This window comes from Cryptomeria japonica, chromosome 4 (genome assembly GCF_030272615.1).
Source record: "Cryptomeria japonica chromosome 4, Sugi_1.0, whole genome shotgun sequence".
Classification (NCBI taxonomy): Eukaryota; Viridiplantae; Streptophyta; class Pinopsida; order Cupressales; family Cupressaceae; genus Cryptomeria; species Cryptomeria japonica.
In genome coordinates this window covers 298,002,705-298,026,284 of record NC_081408.1, presented here as the reverse complement: position 1 = coordinate 298,026,284, position 23,580 = coordinate 298,002,705, and the positions used below count along the sequence as shown (strand labels likewise).

The 23,580-nt window shown below is 37.0% G+C and overlaps 1 protein-coding gene across 4 annotated transcripts in view; it reads right to left on the bottom strand.

The window, feature by feature from the left end:
* LOC131064178 (uncharacterized) overlaps nt 1-23,580 on the bottom strand; it is a 142,156-nt gene that overhangs the window by 9,640 nt on the left and 108,936 nt on the right. For 3 of the 4 annotated variants that reach the window (XM_057998252.2, XM_057998405.2, XM_057998466.2), the window contains 5 exons: nt 21,659-22,171; nt 21,493-21,549; nt 21,258-21,350; nt 21,043-21,124; nt 19,488-20,182 (listed from right to left, as the gene is read on the bottom strand). In XM_057998252.2, the coding sequence (XP_057854235.2) occupies nt 19,488-20,182; nt 21,043-21,124; nt 21,258-21,350; nt 21,493-21,549; nt 21,659-22,171 (1,440 nt within the window). The remainder of the gene's footprint in view (nt 1-19,487; nt 20,183-21,042; nt 21,125-21,257; nt 21,351-21,492; nt 21,550-21,658; nt 22,172-23,580) is intronic. The other variant, XM_057998334.2, reaches the window with a different exon arrangement.

Below are 23,580 nucleotides of genomic sequence, written 5' to 3'. Positions count from 1 at the left end.
GGGGTAAACGGGTGCTTTTAAGGGGTATTTGAGAAGGTAGACAGGTGGAGTTAGATGGGAAAAAAATATGGAATATTATTCCCAATTTAGAGAAGACCTAAAGCAGACCTTAGGGCAGGTCGGAGGTGCATTTATGATCAGATATTAAGGCAAACTATAATAGATTGATGACAGAAGCAGAACAGATCAGTTAAAAGCAGAAATAGCAGACAGAATAAATCAGAATCCCCTATGTACAGATACATATAACCTGCAAGGAAGATCAAATCAAAAAAGGCATCGAAGGAGATCAGCAGTTTCCAATATAGAAACCAACCAGATCTGAACCATATTAATCAACAGTCAGTGATACCCTAGTTCTTGTGGTGTGCATGAATAATGGTTAACATATATACGTGAAGAATACAGCATTATACTAATATAATATATCTATGCATTTAACACCATGTATATTTGACATGAATATTAATATGATTTCCAAATAAGCAACAACCAATCAAGGCAAAGTAGTGAGGGAACACAAGGAGGGAAAACAGTTATGAGGTCCTCTTCTAAGCACACCACCTCATGATGGATGATCAATGGTCCCATGAGGCCAAGGCGGTGCAAGGAGTGCCCCACCCTTGGGCTTAGAAGGGAAGGATGTTATGCACACCCTAGTGTAGTTTCACCTCAAACCTCTACCATAATTGACTATTGCATTAAGAAACTCCAATCATAGAGAGGAGAATAAGGGTGGTAGATAAAGGGGAATGGTTGTAGGACACCTCACTAGGTACACCATCTCATATGGATGGCAAGGGCCCCATGAGGCCAAGAGGGATGGTATATCTGCTCTTGGGCCTAGGGTAGAGGTTCGCATTTAGGCACCCTATCATGCCTCCTATCCTAACTCTCCTATGATTGAACTCTATCAACGAATTAGATATATCATATGACTAATAATGTTCCTAACCCTAATAGGGCCTCAACCAGAATCTCCCTTGGTCAGCAATTTAATTGGTAAATGATATCTCTAACTCTATTTCAATTCTTGCTTTACTAGGAATTGTGATTTTAGGGCAAGAACTAGGACATTTACAAAAGGGGACATTACACGTGCCAAGATCTGAATTTTCTGTGCTCCGGTTTACTATTTTAGCCTAGTGGTTCAAGGGCCTCTCCTCAAATCATGAAAATGCAATAGGGCATTGAACCAAAGGAAAAGGATTTTCATCACATTTTTCTTATTTACCTTATTTATGTTTGTTCAATTCTCTTGGACTCAAATATTATTTCCAATTGGTTTGATATCAACCCAAGGTACCCAATAGAGAATAAAAATTTACTTTGTTGTGCCATTAACATTCAATATAATCCTTCTAGAATCTCTTGATAAACTCAAAATTACCTCTTTGTTGGAACTTGGCACTATGATTTCAACATGTTTAATGAAGGCCTTTAAAAGATTGATGTTACACTACTATCAAGTATCAACATCATGTCTTTAATATGTTTGACAAAATTCTTCTACCAAGTTGTATTCATTAACTATACTTTAACACCTTGTTGAAAGTTCATTTGGGACAGGTTTCACAAAATTCTTCTACAAGATCCTCTAGATAACCTTAATTTACTTGACTTCTCATGTTGTGTTGACAATTCTCTTTTCTATATTGGCCCAATAGTAAAGGATGAGGTATCGCACAAACAAATATGTGGCACATACAATAGGTTTAGTCATTTTGTGCAAAATAACTTGATTTTCATTACCAACAATTGTCTAGCTAATGTTGATCTAAAGCCAATACCTATGATAGTAATTCGTTGGTAAAAAGACCCGGGTTCCAATCTATTTCGAACCCTGTATAGGGCCTTGAGCTGGTCCACTATGCATCTAGGCAAGGTACCAACCACAACGTGTGGGTCCAGCCCTGCCGAACCTGAGCATACCTAGGGCAAATTTTGCTTCCAAACCACGTCGTTCGTCAAACCCAAGAAGAATTTGAATTATTTTCTATTTTAAACTCTTTTTTATTAAAAAAAGTGCAATTCGCACCCCCAACCCAAAATTTGCCCATACAAAACATCTAAAAGACAAAACCTATCTAATTTCTGGTCTTGTGAATGAGAAACAAAAACATTTTGCTCCATTGCTAAAATTGATTTTTTGCTTTTCATGGCACAAAGAAAGTTGAAGATTGATCATTGAATGCACCGGTTGTTGTGCCATTCTTACACATTTGCAAGTATTGGTTTGTTCTCAAAGAGATCGTAGAGGAAGATTTCTTCAAAAGAGGTAGGTTTTTTGAAGTTTTTGGTATTTTCCTTACATTTTAAAAAAAAATGAAGTCTCTAGATTTTGTTTTAAGTTTTTTCTTTTTTGGTTTGTTTTGAAATTTGAAGTGTTGTTTATAGAGGGCCATCCATTTTTGTCCATACTTGATGAACAACCTGTGACCTCTATACATAAGAGATCAAAGGGACCATTGGAAATGATATTTCACAATGATTATAGAGAGATTGCCGATAAAGACATAGCTAAATGTGTCTATGCCAATGCATTGGCACTCAATGTTGTTCGATCACCATTTTGGCAAAAAATGGTGAGATCAACTAATGTGGGATCAAAGAGGTACAAGGGCCCGAGTTATGAGAAGATGTATACTAACTTATTGGACAAAGAGGTGAAATATGTAGAGGGCTCCTTGCAGCCCATAAAGGAGTCATGGGTCAAAGCAAGCACATCCATCATATCTGATGGATGGAAAGATGCAAGAAATCACCCATTGATCAATGTTATTGTATTGTGTCCTAAAGGGGCAATGTTCTTGAAAGCAGTGGATTGTGAAGCAGAGGTGAAGGATTGTGCATTTATAGCTAACATTCTTTGCCAAGCCATTAAGCAAGTGAGCCCTCAAACTATTATGCAAGTTATAATAGACAATGGCAAAAACTATAGGGCTGTTGGGTTATTGGTTGAGGAATGTTCTGAACACATTTTTTGGAAACCTTGTGTTGTCCACTCCTCACCCTAATGCTACAAAAAATTGGCACCAAAATTGAATGGATCAAACAGGTGTATGATGATGCTGAAGAAATCCAAATATCCATCACCAACCACCATAAGGCATATTTAGATAATTTTCGAGATTGGAGCTTCTGAAGGTAAGTTAAATAATAAATATGTTTTACTTAGTAAACTTCAATTAAATTTTATTTTTTATTTTGATTTTGAAATAGGTTGTTGAGACACATTTTGCCTCCAATATACTTGTATTGAGACAACTTCTCAAGCCTCATGAAGCATTATCTTACATGGTAATTGAAATGTAGGGAAATGGTATCCTAACCTAGAGACAAACTAAGACCCAAATCAATATGATAATCAATATGATTTCATTGGAGGAAATAGCCACCAAGATCCAACTAATTGAAATGTAGGGAAATGGTATCCTAGCCTAGAGACATAAACTAAGACCCAAATCAATATGATTTCATTGGAGGAAATAGCCACCGAGATCCAACTTTAGTCCTAAAGGAAAGTTGGATATTGTGTATGATTATTTCCTCTTTTTGTGTTTGATATGATTGGATATGATTTGATATGAAGATGCAAGAACTAGGTAAAATGATAGAAAATTAAGAAGATTCGGCATAAACAAATAGAGACAGACCTGAAAGCAAGCATAGAAGTACAAATCTGGAAATGGGATGCAGAGTTGTTACGGAAATGTGGGGCAGAAAGTGTCGGACTATGGAGCTAGGTGACTTAGAGCTAAAGGTGCTTTCATTAATTAAAGATTCCAAATTCTGAATCAGAAGACTCTAGAGATTCATATCCCCAAAATTCAGAGAAAAAGTGTTAGACTATGGAGTTGAGCGAAATAGGCCAAGGGTTCTTGCCAGTTCAAAAGCTAGAAATGTGTGTTTCGATCTGCTCTGCACAATTCCACAACTTTCGACTATTGGATCTGTAACTTACACACATAGAAGAGGGAAAAAAGTTGTTTTGTATAGGGCATTGCCTAAGTCAAACCACATGTTGGTGTTTCCACATTCACTACAAGAATGTTGGATGAAAAGAGAGCTTACCCTTGGTAGGGCATAGGCTAAATTGTTGAATTGAAATCATATTACCTTAGGTTTGAGTCGTTTGACAATGGTGGTGATGCAATACTCTTTAAACAAGTCCTTGAAGTGTTGATGCAATACCATGACATAACAAGATCAATCATTAAAACATACTTCCGTGTAGGTTGATGTAACTTGTTGCTCCATAATGTTAAATACTCAAAACCATAATGCTTGCTCAATGATTAGGAACTAAAAAAACATCTTAGATCATGATAAGATGCCTTATGAATGAGAAATTATTCCTTTATATAGGGTTCACAAGGTATTTCCTAATTTAGCCCAATTTCCAATGGTCAAATGAAAATATCGAAATAGGATCACGAATGGTGAGAACCGACACCCACACACATTTGAATTTGGGACCCTTTGGGAAGGATTATGTTGCTATGTTCCCTAGTCCACTAGGACTATGGTGTTAGGCACCCTAGTCCACTCAGAAAGGGACCAAGGAAAGATGGTTGCAGAGTGTAGGGTTCCAAGACAAAGGATATGGTCATAATATTAGCATATGATGACAATTTGGATGTGATAGAGCCAAAAATAGGCATGAAATGAGGTATGAGAGAGCACACAAAAGCAAGGGTTCAAAAAGTAGTGTGAAATTGTAAGGGAATACCATTTACAACACTGCATTTAGCCCCCACTTTAGTAGGTGAATGAAATTACGCTCATGCTCACTGTAAAGTAGAGAGAGCATCTAGGAGCAAGACTTACAAGAGATGAGATGTCACTAATAGAACAAGCCCCCAAGCTTCAGATCTTAACTCACACTAAAACATCCAAGGAAAATACAAGGCAGAACAAAACAAAAGGCAAAAAAAAGAGAGAGAAAAGGGGATAGTACTAAAAACATAGACTCCAAGTTGACTAATTGAAAAGACCTCAATGTCAAGAATGTCTCAACCACTAATATTATTCTCAGAATGCTATTGAAAGAGAACAAGCAGACTTCTAAAAAGAACAAGAGCATACACCACTTGATGAGACAAGAATCCATGGTCCAACAACTAAGAAGATATGTTATGCTAGGGGTCCATGGGAAAAAAACATGAATTCTACTAGACAACAAAGTGTATTATATTGGGTGATTCATGTTAAAGACATGGATTCAAATTAAAGCTATCAATTTTCCACAATCCATTCTAATAAACATTTACTGCTTCTGGATTCGATTGTGTGTTCAAGTTTTTTTCATCAATGTTTCGAATCACACTCCGTGATTCATCATCAGGATGAGCAAGAGTTCTAAAGAGATGATGAATCACAGAGTGTGATTCAAAACGTTGATAAAAAAACTTGAATACACAATCGAATTCAAAAGCAATAAATGTATATATAGACATGGATTCTACTGGCTAGCAAGTTGTATTATGCTAGGTGATCCATTGAAAGAGTCACAGTGTTATGTGACTTTTTCCACAAGAGAGAATAAAGTTATGAAATATCCCTTTAGAATTAAAAGGAAGATATAAATATAAAAGAATATAATTAAATTTTAATTAAGTTAATGAATGGGCAAAGGACATGAAATGAAAGTTGTGACTCCCTCAAACATGAGATATAAAAGGGAGAAGGGAACCTCATTTGAGGGGGATAATTTGGGAATTAGAAGTACAGATCTGGTTTAAATAAGAAGTGCAGAACTGATTGTGAAAGGTTGTGTCCCTTTCAAAGCACAGAAATAATAAAGAGTCACTCTTTTAAACTAAGTTACCGATTCGGGTACGGATTCGTGGATTCGGCAAAAAAAAAAATTCATGGGTACAGGTACAGGTATTTATTATATACACACACATTAATATATATTTAAATATATTTATAATATTTAATTGTTCTAAATTAATACTTGTTTATTTGGCATATAAATATATACATATTAATATATATTTATATAATATATCAGGCTGTATGTTTAAACCCCATATGGGTCGATCAAACACCACGTAGTGGTGATGACTACATACCACGACACCAACATGGAAGGAAGTTTGGGAGAGGGCGCCCACCAAAAAAGGTGGCGCACTCTACTCCAAAGGGAGGTGGTGGGTTGACCGCCACCTTTCCCCTCCTTTGCAAAGTAAGCGCTAAGCACTTAATGAATCAACCTCCTCTTTATTAGATTCACCGCCTATGTGTTTTACCCGCCACCTTAGCAAGTATGTGGGGGAGGTATTAATGTCATAGGGGGAGTGCTTAAGTTTTTAACGTGTGCTAAATATTATCGACTCCCCCATTCCACTTTTTAAGGAATGAATTAAGGGGTTCGAAAACTTCGAACCACCTCATAATAAATAGGAGTATAGAAGTCGATATCAAATAGGAGTGTAGGTATCGACCTAGTTAATAGGAAAAGATATTAATTCATAGGAAATTAAGAATTAATAATATAGCAATACATACATGGGAATAAACCTTGATGGTTATTCTGTTGTTTGACCTTATGAGAAAGATATGAGAATAGGGTAAAGGGTCAGCTTACTATAATTAGGCTATGCTATAATGTGAAAGTTGAATATAGGAAGGAATGAGTTGGTAATCTAGGGTTAGATTAACCAAGGTTTGGAATAACCTAGATGTTTCCTATTGGTACCCATGGAATAAATATGGGATAGCTAAATGGTCAGTTTACCAAATAGAGCAATGAAGTGGGTGGACATATGACTCACTCGAAGTATTGGGTGATGAATTCTTAGGCCTAAGTATTGTAGGTTGCCATTGTCTACACTACCAGTTCACTGTAATCCACGTTTACATACAAGGAAGGGAACGTCATACATGTAGGTTGTAGCCTACGTATGGTAGCTCTAGTTATGTAGGACACAATACTATGCTCAGAAGGCTATATTATATTGTTAGGTTACCAAACCAAACTGTTCGTTGAAGGGTCGGGCCGCTTCAGTTAGAAGAGGCACGGGGGACTACTAAGTCATGGTTGGGTGGAAAAGCGCTTGAGTGATGCTCTTCCTCATGCAAATGGCGGCCGATATTTGACAATGTATGCCAAGAAGGACATCAGTACCACTATGTTTTACTTATGCAGTCTTTAAGCTCAGTTGAAACTTTATTTGTATTCAAATATTCCTAAAGCAAATGGAAGCTTGAAAAGGGTAATGTAAATGCATCTATATTTCTATCAATATGACATTGTATATGTTTCATGATGAATGAAAATGAAAAGTGATTTATTTCCAATTATGTTATCTTGAATTGAAAAGGAAAAGAAAAATTTACTATTAGTATTTTGGCAATGTATTTCTTTTTACTTGTGGGTTAAAATTTGGTAAAATGAAAGGGTAGAAGTAGAAGAAAGGGGATGTTACACACTCTTTTAAAGGGTGCTAAGGGTGAAGGGTGTGTCTCTTGCCAAAGGGCATGCATGATGAAGAGGTGTGACTCTCCCTCACATTGGAGGATCTAAAGTGGAGAATTTTTTATTTGAGAAGTAGGGATCCAAGGAATAGAAAAAAATATATGAAGCATTAGAAGCAGATTTAGGAGCAGACCTAAGTCAGAATTATAAGAAAATCTGGAAGAATGATATGAACATTTATCAAAGAGAGCAGAACACAAATACAAATCTGCGAACAGTAATAAAGCAGGCATCGAAGGAAAAGAAGAGGAAATATTAAATCAATAACCAGAGAATCAGACTTGATGGAATAGAAAGGATTCTTACACACACACACACACACATATATATATCTGAGTATTGGCAACAGATCAGATTGATATAAACAGCAGACCTGTGCATTTAAAGAGGGAAACAACATCAAACTAAATCTGTCCAAATTAGCACAACAGACTGAAAATGGACAACCTGCAATAATTCTACAAGTATATTGGGCAAAATCTAGTGTCCTCCCAAAAGGGGACATTACAAGTGGTATTAGAGCATGTTCTTGGTCACCTGGGGAAAAGGGCTGCCAACTTGGATTAAAGAAGAAGAGTCTATGTTTCAAATGTAAAGAACCATGGAGCTATAACCATCAATGCAAAAGAGGACAAATACATATGATAGGAGGCTGTGATGGTGAAACATCCAGTAAGAAATCAAGGCATTCTTAGTTAATGTCAGGGGCAATCTTACTGAATGCCAGGAGCATTCTTAATGAGTGCTAGGAACATTCTCAGTGAATGTTTGGGGGCACTCTTAGCAAGTGCCAGGAGCATTCTTAGTGAGTGCTAGGGGCATTCTTAGTGAGTGCTAGGAACATTCTCAATGAATGTTTGGGTGCACTCTTCGCAAGTGTTAGGAGCATTCTTAGTGAGTGCTAGAGGCATTCTTAGTGAATGTCTGAGCATTCTTAGTGAATCTCAGTGAATGTTTGGGGGCAGATATACATATATATCTGAGTATTGGCAGCAGATCAGATTGATATAAACAGCAGACCTATGCATTTAAAGAGGGAAACAATATCAAACTAAATCTGTCCACATTAGCACAATAGACTGAAAATAGACAACCTGCAATAATTCTACAAGTATATTGGGCAAAATTTAGTGTCCTCCCGAAAGAAGACATTACAGGAAACCACCCCTTAAAATGTTATATAAAGAATTCATGTGAGACTTAGGAAGGGTATGAAGATCACTCACGAAAGAAGAAGAAGAAGGTGCTTGGTGGGCTATGGACACTTGGAGAAGGGGCATACAGTGTGTGTCCAACTTGGGGTACAACGTACACTCGGGAGTGTCCTGGCCAGGGCTCTATATTTATGCCATGAAGCATGTGTTGTTTTGTGTGAGAACCAATTCCTCCTAGATGTGCCATAGCTATAAAGGACCCAAGACCATTGAAATTTTCTTAGAATGAGAATAATCGTTCCAAAGACTCAAGATATAGATAGATATTGGAAACCCTTGATGATAAAAGATATTGAGAATATAAATTTGATGGCAATATAATTGAGTCATGTGGTTGAGTTATTCAATTTATCATGTCAGATATTTCCTTTAGAATTACTATAAATTATCACATGTATGGTATGCGTTGTTATTTATGGCTATTTTGGATAACATTATATATTGAAAATTAAGTTCTCTAATAATTAATCTATTAATTAAACTGCAAATATGTAGTTAATTCTAGAAGAAAAGCGACCTTACACACGGATTCCACTAGACAACAAAGTGTGTTATATTCTGTGATTTGTATAGTGGGACAAATGATTACACCAACAAACTCCATTATGTTAGGTAGCCAACAGCGACAATCATACTAACAAGTTGTGTTATGTTAGATGACCCATGCTCAAAAATCAAACTAGCAAGCCTCGCTATGCTAGTTGAACAACACTTCAAGAGCATGCTCATGTTTTTGCTAAGGGATCAAACTAGTAAGTTGTGTTATGCTAGAAGACTAACGTGATTCCTATGGATGCCACACAAGTCTAGCACGGTGTGTTATGCCAGATGATCCATAGATCATTAATTGCTTAAAAAGATCACATTAGTAAGCCACGCTATACTAGATGCTCACAATGCTAAATGCCATGTAGGTTTCTAGAGATAGATTGTTAACCAAGCCTCAGGTGAGCATTATGCAACATAACACCACCACTTCGAGGGTACAACAATGAATTAACTACAAGTAATAAGAGGCTCCATATGCCCTCACTGCCCCTCAACCCCTCTTAAGATGTCAACATATTGTCATGTTGATATTTATAGGAAGATAGAGATCCACATCAAGGATTAAACACCTTCAACACCAAGGAGATATCCTAAACAAAAATGCAAGTGTTCCAAACTAGGACGATCCTTATAAAAGATACAAATCTTTAAGCAAGGAAGAGATAGTTGTAAACATATCTTGCAACGAGTGTAAAGGGATCCTTAGGAAAGATGCATATCTATCAAAGGGGGAGGAAGAGATTTATGTCCAAAGATATCTACCTCCATAAAGAAAGGAGATCTTCAACAAAGATGACATCTTCAACACTAAAAGAGGAAGGAGATCAAGAATACACACATTCCCTATTGCTAGGGGAATGGATTCTTGATGAAGGATTGTACATATTCAACACCAAGGAGAAATCATTTATACAAGTTATATGCTTTCAAGCAAAGAAGAGGTTCTAATCAAGGATACACACCTCCAAGCAAGGAGAAAATCCTCATGAAAGACAAACAATTATATGCAAGAAAGGATAATTTTATGAAAGATACAATTCCACAAAGGGAAAGTAGATCCTAATGAAGGATGAAAACAATTCTTGCCCCCCAATATAGAGACAAGAATAACTAAGCTCTTATATTGCTACCTGTTGTGACGTTTTCACACATCACCTCATTGCAAATGGGGACCCCACTTTTTTCTGCTTTCTAGGTTAGTTGTAGCGTCTTAGGTGGCTAGAAGGTAATCAAGTCAAGTCTCTCTCTTTGAGTTGGACTGAGGTTAGGTAGCTTTCAAATGCCTTAGACAAATGATATACGATGATTATTTCATTTGATCATCATTATCAAAGGTAGAGATAATAGGGTTAAGTATGGAGATCAATTGTGAGGATTGAAGTGATTGAGCAAGCATAGCTAACATTTTTTTCTCACAGTCAATGAGGGGTCAAAACCCCAACCTTGCTCAATTTGTGCTACCTCAAAAGTTCAAAATTCCATGGATGACTGTCAATGCATGCTAAGAACTCTGCCCAAGTTAGTGGTGGAGGAAAGATCAATTTACTGAGTCAAGTAAGACAAAGAGAGATCAAAAGAATCATCAATGAAGTAAAAGCATGATATGATAGAGACTGGAAGTCTTTGCTTCCATTTGAAGCCTCAAAATGTGACTAAGGCATAATCAGTGCCCTCATGAAAGTCTGGCCTACCACTGTCAATGCCACCTCCAAGACCCGATCAACTTGTGCTCACTTCCTTTGCCCCCTTGAAAACACAATCTAGCTTGATGACATTTCCTTTGACCCCCTCAAACCCCGACCTAGCATTTCCTTTGCCTAGTCAAGAATCGGACCAGCTCTCACTCAATTCCTTTGACCCCTTGAAAGCTCGACCAAAGTGGAGTCTCTACGCTTGGTGAAGATGCACTTTAATTGAAAAGATCATGGTGATGGAGATAACTAAAATCTCCCTTCAGCGATATTAAATGCCTTTAATTGACTGATTGAGCAAGCATAGTTGATATTTTTGACACTGTCAATGCACCCTTAGAACCCTGACCTACTCATAGGCACTTTGTTTGCCTAGCCAAAACCTTGATCAAGTTGATGCACTTCCTATGACTATGTAAAAGCCCAATCAGTGTCAATGCTCCCTCAAAATCCCAATCTTTGTCATTGCCTTATCAAAACCCCAACCTAGCACTTCCTTTGAGTAATGAGACCCTCGATTTTTTTTAAAGACTTCTTGTGAACACTTAAATGATCTTTCATACTATTGGAAGGTGAATGATTTTGTAGATCAAGCATATCATGCAAGTGATCAAATGATGAAAAGGTGATGGCATGCCTTGTTGATCACTAAAATCAATAAAGCACACAGGAACTCACAACCAAACTAGTAGGGCCATAATGATAGAAAGTTAAAACAGAAACCAGAGACTCAAACACTTCAAGACAATTCAGTCTATCCCAATGATGACAGGAAACAAAACACTAATTCTTACAGAGCACAATGAACATAAATTAATCTCATACACAATGTTCCAAAGTGATTACAATGCTACTCGATCCCCTAAGGAATCGTCTGCAGGAATAGAATCTTGATACAAATTCATGACACTCATTTCACAACTATTCACTGCACACAAAGGCGGCCGATCTCAGCCCAGACTCTCTGTTTCACCTCTTTGTGCGATTTCGACTAGTTCTTGTCCAATACGACCAACCCCCATCCACTGACAATCGCCCTTCAAATAGGTGGGCAGTCGGTTCACAACGAAGTTGGGTAGTCGTTCCATAACGACTAACTACCAACACCTTAATTGTCGGTGCATTGCCCATTGCCTTCTTGTCCCTGATGTGGTAGGAAATCAGACAAGGAGCTCGCGATAGGAACTCGAGTGACAAGGTTTATGACCTTTATTACAACCAAATAAGCTGAAGAAACAAACTACACAGCAAAAGACCAAACGAAAAGAACACAGAAACATAACGAAAACAAAGAGGGAAGGTGATGCCCCTGCATCAGACTCCCTGAGCAAGAAAGAAATCATGAGCTCTTGTTCATGAGTTTTGCTACAAAAGAACCCATCCTAATGATTTCATCTTCAGTGAGCCATGAACCATCTTTGATTGGGTGACTGTTCCACTTCACCAAGTACTTGAATTATTCCTGTTGTCGGGTCTTCCTTAGCAATTGCTTGTCCAAAATGCATTCTATTTGCTGCGGAGTTGAGGTTGTTCCAGACTATTTGGAATTGCTACTTCTGTGTCACCTTCTTCCACATCTCCCTTGTATGGATACAAGTCTGTTATGTTGAAAATGGGAGAGATGTTTAAATATGCAAGCAGAGATATCTCATATGCGTTAACAAATAATTTCCTAAGAACTTGGCAAGGACCAATCTTTTTCATCCTTAGCTTATTGTATGTCCCTGTGGGAAATCTCTCCTTTCGAAGGTGAGCCAGTACAAGGTCTCTGACCTAGAATTGCAATGGTCTCCACTTTTGATCAACATATATCTTGTATTGCTGATTACTATCGACTATATTTTGTTTCACCCTCTCTTGAATGTCATGGATGACTTGAGAAAAATCCTCTCCATCTGCACTCCTCTTCTCCACTCCAGCAAGATCTTGAAGTTCAAACACACCTCGAGGGTGCATACCATATACCACATAGAATGGACTGAAGCCTGTGCTTCTATTTGGAGAGTCATTATACACAAATTCAGCCTGTGCCAACGTGAGATCCCAAATTTCGAGTTAATTACCAACAAGACATATCAACATCTTACCAAGGCTCCTATTTACTACCTTGATTTGACCATTTGTCTGTGGATGGTAAGTACAACTAAAACTCAGATTTGTGCCCAACTTCCTCCAAAAATGACTCACAAATTTAGAATCCCTATCATAAATGAAACTTTTGGGAAATCCATGCAAGCTCACTACTAAAGAGTAAGTTTTGGGAAATCCATGCAATCTCACTACTTTAAAGAGTAAGTTTGCAATATTAGTGGCATCACTAGTTTTCTTGCAAGGTATGAAATGCACCATTTAAGAAAATCTATCTACCACAACAAAAATAGAGTCATTACCCCTTTGTGTGAGAGGCAAGCCCAACACAAAGTCCATACTCACTAATATAGCCCAGCATTTTGGCTTCTCCCTTTGGCATGTTGACAAATACTACATCTTTCTACATCTCTTCTCACATCCACTTGCATTTTTTGGCCAATAATAATGAGTGCTCAACTACAAATAAGTCTTATCCTGTCCAAAGAGACCAACAAGACTACCACAATGTTTTTCCTTCAACAAATTGTCTCTCATTGAACCCTTAGGAATGCATAGCTTGTTCCCTTTGAACAACAAACCTTCTTGAATCATTAAGTCCACACATGGCTCTCTATTCCTGTCAATTGGATTGTTGCAAGCTTCAAATGCCTCTTTAAAATCTGCATCCTCTGCATACAATTCTTTCAAACTTCCCAAACCCACACTGTTAGCTTGTATTTCACAAAGAAACAAATTCTTCCTACTAAAAGCATCTGCAACTTTATTCGTTTGCCCACTTTTATGTTTCAAAACAAAGTTAAAACTTTGGAGATACTCAACCCACTGGGCATGTCTTTGATTCATCTTATGTTGGTTGTTTATAAATTGTAGAGCACGATTATCTATATACACAATGAATTCTTTTGGAAGCAAATAATGTCTCCATTTCTTTAAGGATTAAACCAAAGCATAAAATTCCAAATCATAAGAAGAATACTTCCTTCTGGCCTCATTTAATTTCTCCCTAAAGTATGCTACCAGTTTACCTTCTTGACTTAGGACTGCCCCAATTGCCAATCTACTTGCATCACACTCAACTTGAAACACTTCGTCAAAATCAGGCAAAGCAAGAATGGGCTGCTCACTTACCCTTTGTTTAAGAAATTTAAAACTTTCTTCAGCCTTTTTAGTCCATTCAAAATGTCTCTTATTCCCTTTAATGGTTTCAAGAATAGGAGCAACAACGTGACTGAAATTCCTTATATATTTCCTGTTAAAACTTGCTAACCCATGAAAATTCCTTACCTCCATTACACTTTTTGGTGTTGGCCATTCAAGTATGGCTGTACCTTTTCTTTGTCCATCTTTAGTCCATCATTGGACACCACAGAGCCCAAGTATATCAATTAGGTCTTCAAAAAGACAAACTTCTTGAGATTTATCTACAACTTCTCCTCATGTAGCCTCCTCAATACCTGTCTCAAATGCTCTAGATGCTCTTCTTTAGACCTGCTAAACACCAAAATGTCATCCAAATACACAATTACAAATTTACCAAGGAATGGTTTCAAAACCTCATTCATTAGTCTCATAAAAGTGTTGGGTGCATTAAACAATCCAAAAGGCATAACCAGCCATTCATACAAACCATCACTAATCTTAAAGGCTATCTTCCATTCATCACCCAATAGGATTCTTATTTGGTGGTAGCTACTTTTCAAGTCTATCTTAGAAAAATGCATACAACCCCCCCACTTAAACAAACCAATAAGTCTTCAATTCTAGGAATGGGAAACCTATGTCTTATAGTAATCTTATTAATAGCCCTTGAATCAATGCACATACACCATTCCCCTCCTTTATTTGGCACAAGTATTGTGAAAACAGCACAAGGACGTAGGCTTTCCCTTATCAATTCCTTCTTTAAAAGGTCATCCACTTGCTTCCTTATCTCTTCATTTGCCATAGGTGTCAACCTATAGGCTGCCTTGTTGGGAAGGCTAGCTCCTGGAATCAAATCCACATGGTGGCTAATCCTTCTCATAGGTAATGCACATACACCATTCCCCTCCTTTATTTGGCACAAGTATTGTGAAAACAGCACAAGGACGTAGGCTTTCTCTTATCAATTCCTTCTTTAAAAGGTCATCCACTTGCTTCCTTATCTCTTCATTTGCCATAGGTGTCAACCTATAGGCTGCCTTGTTGGGAAGGCTAGCTCCTGGAATCAAATCCACATGGTGGCTAATCCTTCTCATAGGTGGCAACTCACTAGGCAAATAAGATGCAACAATATCTAAATGATCATTCAAACTACCTTGCACTTCAAGAGGCAATTCATCAAGTTTTGTAGTAGTAAACACATGCTTGGGTTTAAGAACCAAAGAAAATCCTACTTCTTCATTCTTCATTTCATGTATGAATTCCTTACCAACATTACCTTACTGTTGTTGTCCGCTTCTTGTGCCTTCATAGGCATCAAATTATGTTTCACCCCATCTTTCTCAATTGTATAGGTGTTCTCCCTTCCATTGTGCATTGCTTTTCTGTCAAATTGCCACAATCTTCCAAGCAATACATGGCAAACATCCATGGGCATCACATGACATAACACATTATCTTTATAACTTCCAATCTGAAAATCAACATAGGCACCTGCTCATTTACTAACAATTGATGTCCTTTTTGTAACCATGATACCTTATAAGGAGATGGATGCTTGATCCTTGTAAGGCATAACTTATCTACCATCTCTATAGCAAAGATGGAAGCTCCAAGGCAGAGGTGATCAAGGCAGGAGATTGTTTCAAAAAAGTTAATCAAAATTAGAAGATGATGCAATTTGGGAATATCTCCTACCTTCATCTCATTCATGGTTAAGCTTGGAACTATTAAGTATCAAGAGATTGCTTGAATCACCTACATTTGTGATGAGTTGCAATCAGCAAGCTAATGTGGCACCCAGTCATCACTTATCCAATCACAACATTCTAAGTTGAGGTGTCCAAGTTCAATGCACTTGACTCATCCAGCGAAACAGATAACTACATGTGGGCACAAAGTCCGATGTAGCTACCCTTGTCATTCTTTAGACAATTATTCAAGGAAGAACATTTTTATTGTAATTTTATCACTGGTCAAGTATTAAATGCTTTGTAATGGGTATAACAAAACCTAATTAGGGTTTCTATCTTTCAATCTTGTCCATTGATGAGGATTTGATCTTGGTCATTCATTGTAATGAGAGCACTATATAAGGCTCCACTTCTTCATTTGTCAGGGTTAATAGTGAATAGTTCAAGAATAGTTAATAGCAGGTAGATAGCAAGCAAATAGTTATAGAAGAGTAGGAATAGAAGACAAAGTTTGTTGCCAAGACTTTGTTGTAAGCAACACATCGATTTCATTGAAGATATGGTGAACTTTATGTATTGATTCAACAATTTGCATGGTCTCTACTTCTCGTTTAATTTTCATGTTGTTTAGATAAATGGAAGAACTTTCTGCATGATCAATGGTGAAATTCGTATATCCATACTACTAACACCTTGCTGATTGTAAAGTGTCTTGCGTAGTCAACTGGATCCATCTTAGCCAAGCTTAACTTCAATTGCTACTTCTTCATTGATATGCATCGTCTTGATGGTGTCTATGCTTGTGGAAGAGATTTGAACATCATATGCTTACCTTAGGAGATTGTACTAAACTTTGTGGAGTTGTTGCTTTGCATGGCAAAGCAAAGTCTAGTTGAGTTTCACCAAACATTGTCTATTACTCTTACATTCCTGGGATTAGATTAACTTTCTCAACCCTTTATCTTTTTGCTATTTTTTCACGTCAAGTTAATTTCCACATTCAAGCATTCAAGATTTAATGTAAGTCCACCTTGTGATTCCAGCAATATCACATCATAAACACTATGTCTATCCAAGAGCACGTCAAGACCTACAATTCGGAACCTTGGAGTCATCCCATTTGATCACGCAGTTTAGCACTTAGGAGGATTTTGTTCAAGAGAGGATAAAATACTTATTATTTTATTTTGTGTTGCATAGTGCATAAAAAACACTTCAACACTACCCAAGTATGAATGCACATCAAGTTTTACCACCATGAATAATAATGGGCCCCCAAAAGGAAAGCTACTGATGTTGCATATTGAGGAGCAACATAATAGGTCCAAAAATACTATGGAATTATATGGTCAGTTGATTTTTTAAAAAGCCCAATATTAGATGTTATAAAAATGAGAGCATCGTTATAAAGTTGTGTCACACATTTCCTAAATGATTTACAATCGGTAAGGGGATGACCATGGACACCTGGTAAATACAAAAATTTCTGCCATTACATTTTTTAGTTGTATACTATTTCTTACTGGGGGAGGCTGATCATATTACCATTTATGAGTCTCAAAAAGATTCTATCTTCCCTAGTTCAAAAGGAAAAGATCTCTCTTGTGGGCAAGGAAGGTTAGGTTTTGATGACGAAATTGGTAAGGAATCAGTAGGGTCCTATGCCTTCTCCATTATATTGAGATGTGGATTCTAAAGGGACCTTGATTGCTTGTTCCATACATCCATGATCTTGTCCGCTATATTGTTGTCCAAAGACCATGTCAAAACCACACTTGTAATTTGTAGGCAACTCTAATGGGGAAGAACTTTCATTAAATACCTCATTGAAATTTGTGGCGTAGGCATACTTTGGAGCATCATATGGATAAACAGATGTATGATGATGTATCCATGTGGGACGATACACATCTTTATTAGCATCATTCATATCCACTTGGGAGGTAAGAGAATCCTTTTGCATTAAGTTGTTGGGTTGAGAGGAAGTGCTTTCATCATTCAATGTTTCACTTCTACTCAATGTAATGTTAGGTGGCATTTCATTGAGGAAATCAATAACATCGCCTTGACTTAAAACATGTTGATGATTAGGCAACTAAGTCTATAGATGTGTTGAGATTTGGATTGTCAATGTTTAAAGCATGTTCCTCTTGCACCAAAACATCCTTATGGGAAGAGGATGCATCATTACTCAACAACACTTCATCTCTAGTACAAAGATCATTGACGAAAGTATTAACGATTTCCTCATGGATAGAAGAAACCCTAGGAGAGGGGCAAGCATGATTCATCTCAACGGCATTTGTAGGGGGGAATCAAAAGTGCAACATGAAACATCTACTAACTCTTTTATGAAAACAAAAAATGCCATGAACATCTTTGAAAATCTCACTATATAACAACATGCAATGTGTATGAAAGCTTTTGGAAAGAAAGTAAAAGTCACGAACATCCTTGAAATCCTCATTGTCATGCATTAAGATGTAATGAATCAATGGAAGCAACATGAAATGAAATATGCCTCCTTTCAACAAATGCTTTTGATAAATGTAGCTAATTAGTAATGTAACCAAACGTGAGAGTGCAAACTAATCAGATTGTGTAGGACCCATAAATGAAAAACAAATCAGAAAACTCCAAATCAGAATTATGCAAAATGCAAGTAGTGTCGAGTTCACCAAAATGAAATCGATTGAAATGGGATCCTAGCCTAGAGACATAAACTAAGACCCAAATAAATAAGATTTCATTGGACGAAACAGCCACCAAGATCCAACTTCAATCCTAAAGGAGAGCTGGATGATGTGCATGACTAAATTTTTGCTGAGTTAAGTTTTTTGGCCTGGCAAGTTTTTGCCGAATTTGAGTTTTCCAACTATGGATGTCACATTCATCATCAGCACTTGAGTGAGTTCTGCGTCCAAAGTGCAACACTGGAATATGATAGTGGAAGGTTGGGATAACATGTGTCTCTCATTGGTTCCAACAAAAGCAAGGCTAAACTAGTTGTAAATTTCTTAAGGAATCAGAGATATAGCATGGGAAGAAAAAATGTTGTAAGCCACATGGAAAGTATACTCGTACGCATAAAAGACAGTTGTTCAATCCTGGATGGACATTATGCAAGCAGACAGGTTGTTACACTTGATTCTAGACAACGTAGGTCGGTAAAACTGAAAATTCAGTTGAAAGTGTCTGTGAATGATATTTTCATATATAAAACCATGATTCTAGATGAAAATCATAAGTTGAGATCCCTACAAGTTGATAGTTTCTTCAACAGAGTCTGAGCTATGTATAAGGGCTATCAATAGAATTCAAAATCTAGTTCTCCAGTCATCTAGTGATCATGAATATTGTGATGAAGGCCACGACATGTAATTTGATTTTCTTTTAGCTCAGGTGTCTAGATCCCAAGTGCAACATAAGTAAAGAATTAAGTGTATTAGCAGAAAAAGGAATTTAGACAACAACCAGATATCAGATAAAACATATATTCATTTACATGGAGAAATACAATTATAGGACTCTGAAAACAAAAAATATTTTCTTTTCTTTTCAATTCTGATCTAATAAAATTATTAAAATCAAAAAAGAAAACCAAAGTGACCAAAAATCGCACCTAATACAAAGCTCAAATTTGTTGCACAGATGTCATGATCCAGCTCAGACATCACAGGTCTACTTCCACTATCTCCAGAAGGGACATTGTGACAGAGTCTGCCAACATACTTGTCATGTACACTGATATCATGTAGCTTCTTCAAACCTGCCTCTTTGGAAGAATAGTGGAATCCATAATCACTAAGAATTTGACACTCGTCTTTAGAAGGATTTTCTGAAGGTTCATGAAGAAGCAAATAATTTTCTTTCAGGAAATTCTGTTCACCAGGCCAGACATCTGTATCATCTTCAAGAGAGACAGTAGCAATGCCACCAACTTGAGGAATCATATGAGCTCTTTTAAGGTTATTAAATTCATCTAAAAGGTATTGGCACTGATCCCTTATTTTTGCTTGTCCTGTATTGGGAGTGGATTCCGAAATCATCTCCTTCCTCTGCTGTAGATCTAGTAGGAAAGGAAGGGGAAGCATAGGAACTGATGTGAATTCACCATTATTTTCTTCAGCAGTCTTCTGCTTCTTTTTCCTTTTTAACTTGCTCAATGAAAATAGTGGCATCCAATCAAGGGAGGAAATCTGTAGAAAATCAGGAAGCTTCCTTTCCAATGAACCAATATGTGAATATACTGCAAAAGCCAACTTTAAAAGATCCAATGGCAAGCTCATCCACAGTCTCTTGCATGAAATTTCATATCTTGATGTGTAAAGGTTAGTAACAAAATAAAGAAGCAAATCCTAAGATCATTGATTGTTGAAGGATGCTGCAGATTAAGTCAAACAGGAACAAAACCATAAAGTGGCAAGTCATAATTCATGTGGCAAGAGAGACAAGCATTTTCTAGTATGATGCAAATATTACTCCTTTATTTCATGTTGTCTAAAATTTTGGCCAAACAATAATTTCAAGCATGTACAGTTGCGAATGTAATATTTTCAGTTAGTTTGTACCGGCACTGGCCTGAGTTAGCAAGGCCATGTTAATGCTATAGCTTAATCTTGTTTTATTCCTGTATTCTGGTTTGCACTAGTTGGGAAGTAGAACAACATGATAAGAACATGGATAGTTTGGGAATTAGCAGGGAACATTGAGCAGAATGAGAATATTTAACTTTGATGTGTTGTTGCATATACTTCTTTGGAATAAGAAGAGGAACTTAGATGAACAAGCAAATTTGTGGAATGGGATTAGAAGCACAACAGAAAAAGATGAAATGTTGACAGCAATAAGGAAGCAGTAATGCAAAGATCGTTTGTGAATTTAGATTTCATACTTATTCATCATTTTCTGAGGTTGTAGATGATATATCTGTTCTTGTAAGTTGAACAAGTAGTTACCGAATGGAAGGAATTTCCAATTTCCAAATAAACTGCTCACATTTTCTAACATTATTATTTGTTTCAATGCAAATGCAATTATATTAGTAACAAGATTTTTTTTATAAACAGATGATAACAACGTATTTTCTTACAGCAGAATAAAACCCTGTTGCCACATACATCGCACAGTGTTGACACATGGAAAACAATAATTATGCAGCAAAATAAAAAGGATACATGCTACAAAGACTTGCAAGTTGATGGAAATCCTCTACTGGAGGATGCAATCCAAATCGATTAGCAGGCAAAAGCGCACAATCTGCATACACAAGAAGTCATTCATTGGCAACATAAACATGTTAAATTGAAGTTCTGAAAGCTTGGCATGAGTATTTTCCTTCTGTTGCCGCCATTGAACAAATACATGCTACCAGCATTTGTGGTATGAGTACCTGAAGACTTCACTCCACTCTGCTTGCACATGTTTAGCCCATTTGCACAATTTGACAATAACTCTCCATTGAGAGTAGAGCCAGTCTTTAAATCTTGAAAAGCACATTAAGGATGAAAGATAATTGAACTAGTATCATCTTGCCTAACCAAACAAAAATACTTCACTCAGCCACTCAAAAGTTTTAGATATACAATGTTAAACAAGGAAGATGTGAATCCACTGCTAAAGGATACAATTAAGAAAACATGGTAGTCTTCTGTAAATATATCTTGCCTTCTTTTGAATGTCCACTGCCAGGTAATGCAACTTAATTTAGAGGTTTTAAGACAATTACAATACAGCATTCTTTTTGCACTAGGGAAGTAGAATGTGACTAAATGCCAAAGAAAACCTACTTACAATTTTCAGACAATAATGTTTCAGACCTCAAAGAGTTTCTTGATTTGTTCCGTACAAGCCTTCTTGAAGCTTGATATCGTTGTGACTGGAGTTCACCTGCTCCAGTCAACTGTACGAGACTAAAACCTACGGTAGTACCTTGTGCAGATTCTCTCGACCCAATAGCCAATGATGTATGTGAAGCATGATCTGAAACAATATAGAAACCATACATGCTGTCCGGCCATGTACTCTTGGAGGATTTGTCGAATTTTGGATACAAGACATCTTCAGAGGGCAAATCACCTTGAATTTTCAGATCAATTGAATTATCTCCAGAGCAAAGGTCATTCACTGTGAACAGCTTTGAAGGAAGTTCCCATGAATATAATATCTCTGGCATATCTGTATCACATGAATCTGGAAACATGTGTACCCTAGTTTTACAAACATTTAGCTCATTTGAGGGCTTAGGCCCATAACAAAACACTCGCATATCACCTGATCTGAAAGAGGCAGCTAAAATAGCACAACCTGAAATAAGAAACAAAGCAGTTGAATAAGTGTCTGTTCAACAAAAATTCTTTTAAGAAAGGCTCACACAAACCATTTCATGAAAAACCTTTCCAGATTGAAATCAATAAACTTAGCACAAATATGAGAACATCAGACAAATAAAAACATGTATGTAGCATATTACAATTCAAAATCTTTACAAACATTTATTTGAATAGGAGTCAATTTGTAGATGTGAAATCAGTGTGACTTACCAGAAAATTAATCATGACTCAAAATGAATGAACACTATTGAAATATAATTGAAAGAAGGGTAATGCATGCACCCTAACTTCATGGGGCATCTTCAGCAATCAACACAATACTCATATGCTTTCATTAAAACTGGGATATAACAATAACTAAAGCATGGATCTAAGCCATATTTGGTCAGTTGTCGTTGAGCCAAAAAAGCCATATTTTAGATGGTTGCTTTTGCATCAAAAACTTCTTTTCTGGTACAACTCACTCTGCCTCAGGGATTTGTGTTGGAAATTTGAGTCATTGATGTCAAGTTTTGGAGACGTTTATTTGAGCTGCCTGTTTGTCAGCTTGAGCTGCTTGAGCTCCTTGCCTTATTGCTTGAAGTTGTTGCCTGTCTGGTTGAGCTAGTTGCCTACTAGCTTGAGGTGCCTGCATGTCTTCTTGTGCTTTCTTTGTGTATGTTTCAGCTGCGTGGATGCTTACTCATCTCCTTGTCAGCAGCTAAATCAATTTTGAATATTCTATGAGCCATGTCAGCATTTTTGGATTGTCAAAGGAGTCAAATTTTCTGGAATCGACTTTATGAAGTCATTGCTCGAATTTATTGAGGTGCATCATGTTTCAATTTTTATTTTAGCGACAGGAAGCTTAGGCATTATCTGACTAATTTTAAATGGGGCGGCATCATCTTGATTTATTTTCTGGAAGACGTTTTTTTTGTGTGCCACGTAGTTTGCTTCTGTTCCTCACCACTTTTGGAGGGAGTGGGAATTATTTTTGGACTCTGCTATCGTGGAGTCATTATGCATAGTCGTGGTGAGCTGGATTTGCCATATGAAGTTTATCGGGAGTTTTGCAAACTTGGCTACCGTAAATCATTTTTTTTTTAAGTTGTGCAATGCTCCTAGAATTCTTTTTGAAACTATTGGTGAATACGAAGTGGTGCATTGAATTTATATTCCCTTAATTCCTTGGCAGCAAGAATTTCCTGGATATGGTTCAACAGTGGAATTTGTTGTCTTTTTGGGGGGGGCATGATTTTAATGCAGTCAGATATCGTGCCTATTGTTCTTTAAAAATACAGCGCCTCACATTTGGTGATGTTTTGTTATTTTTTTCGTTAGAAGAAGTAAAAATTCTAAGGGGACTGCCCTAAATGCTCTTAGTGACTAAAACGTGCCTGA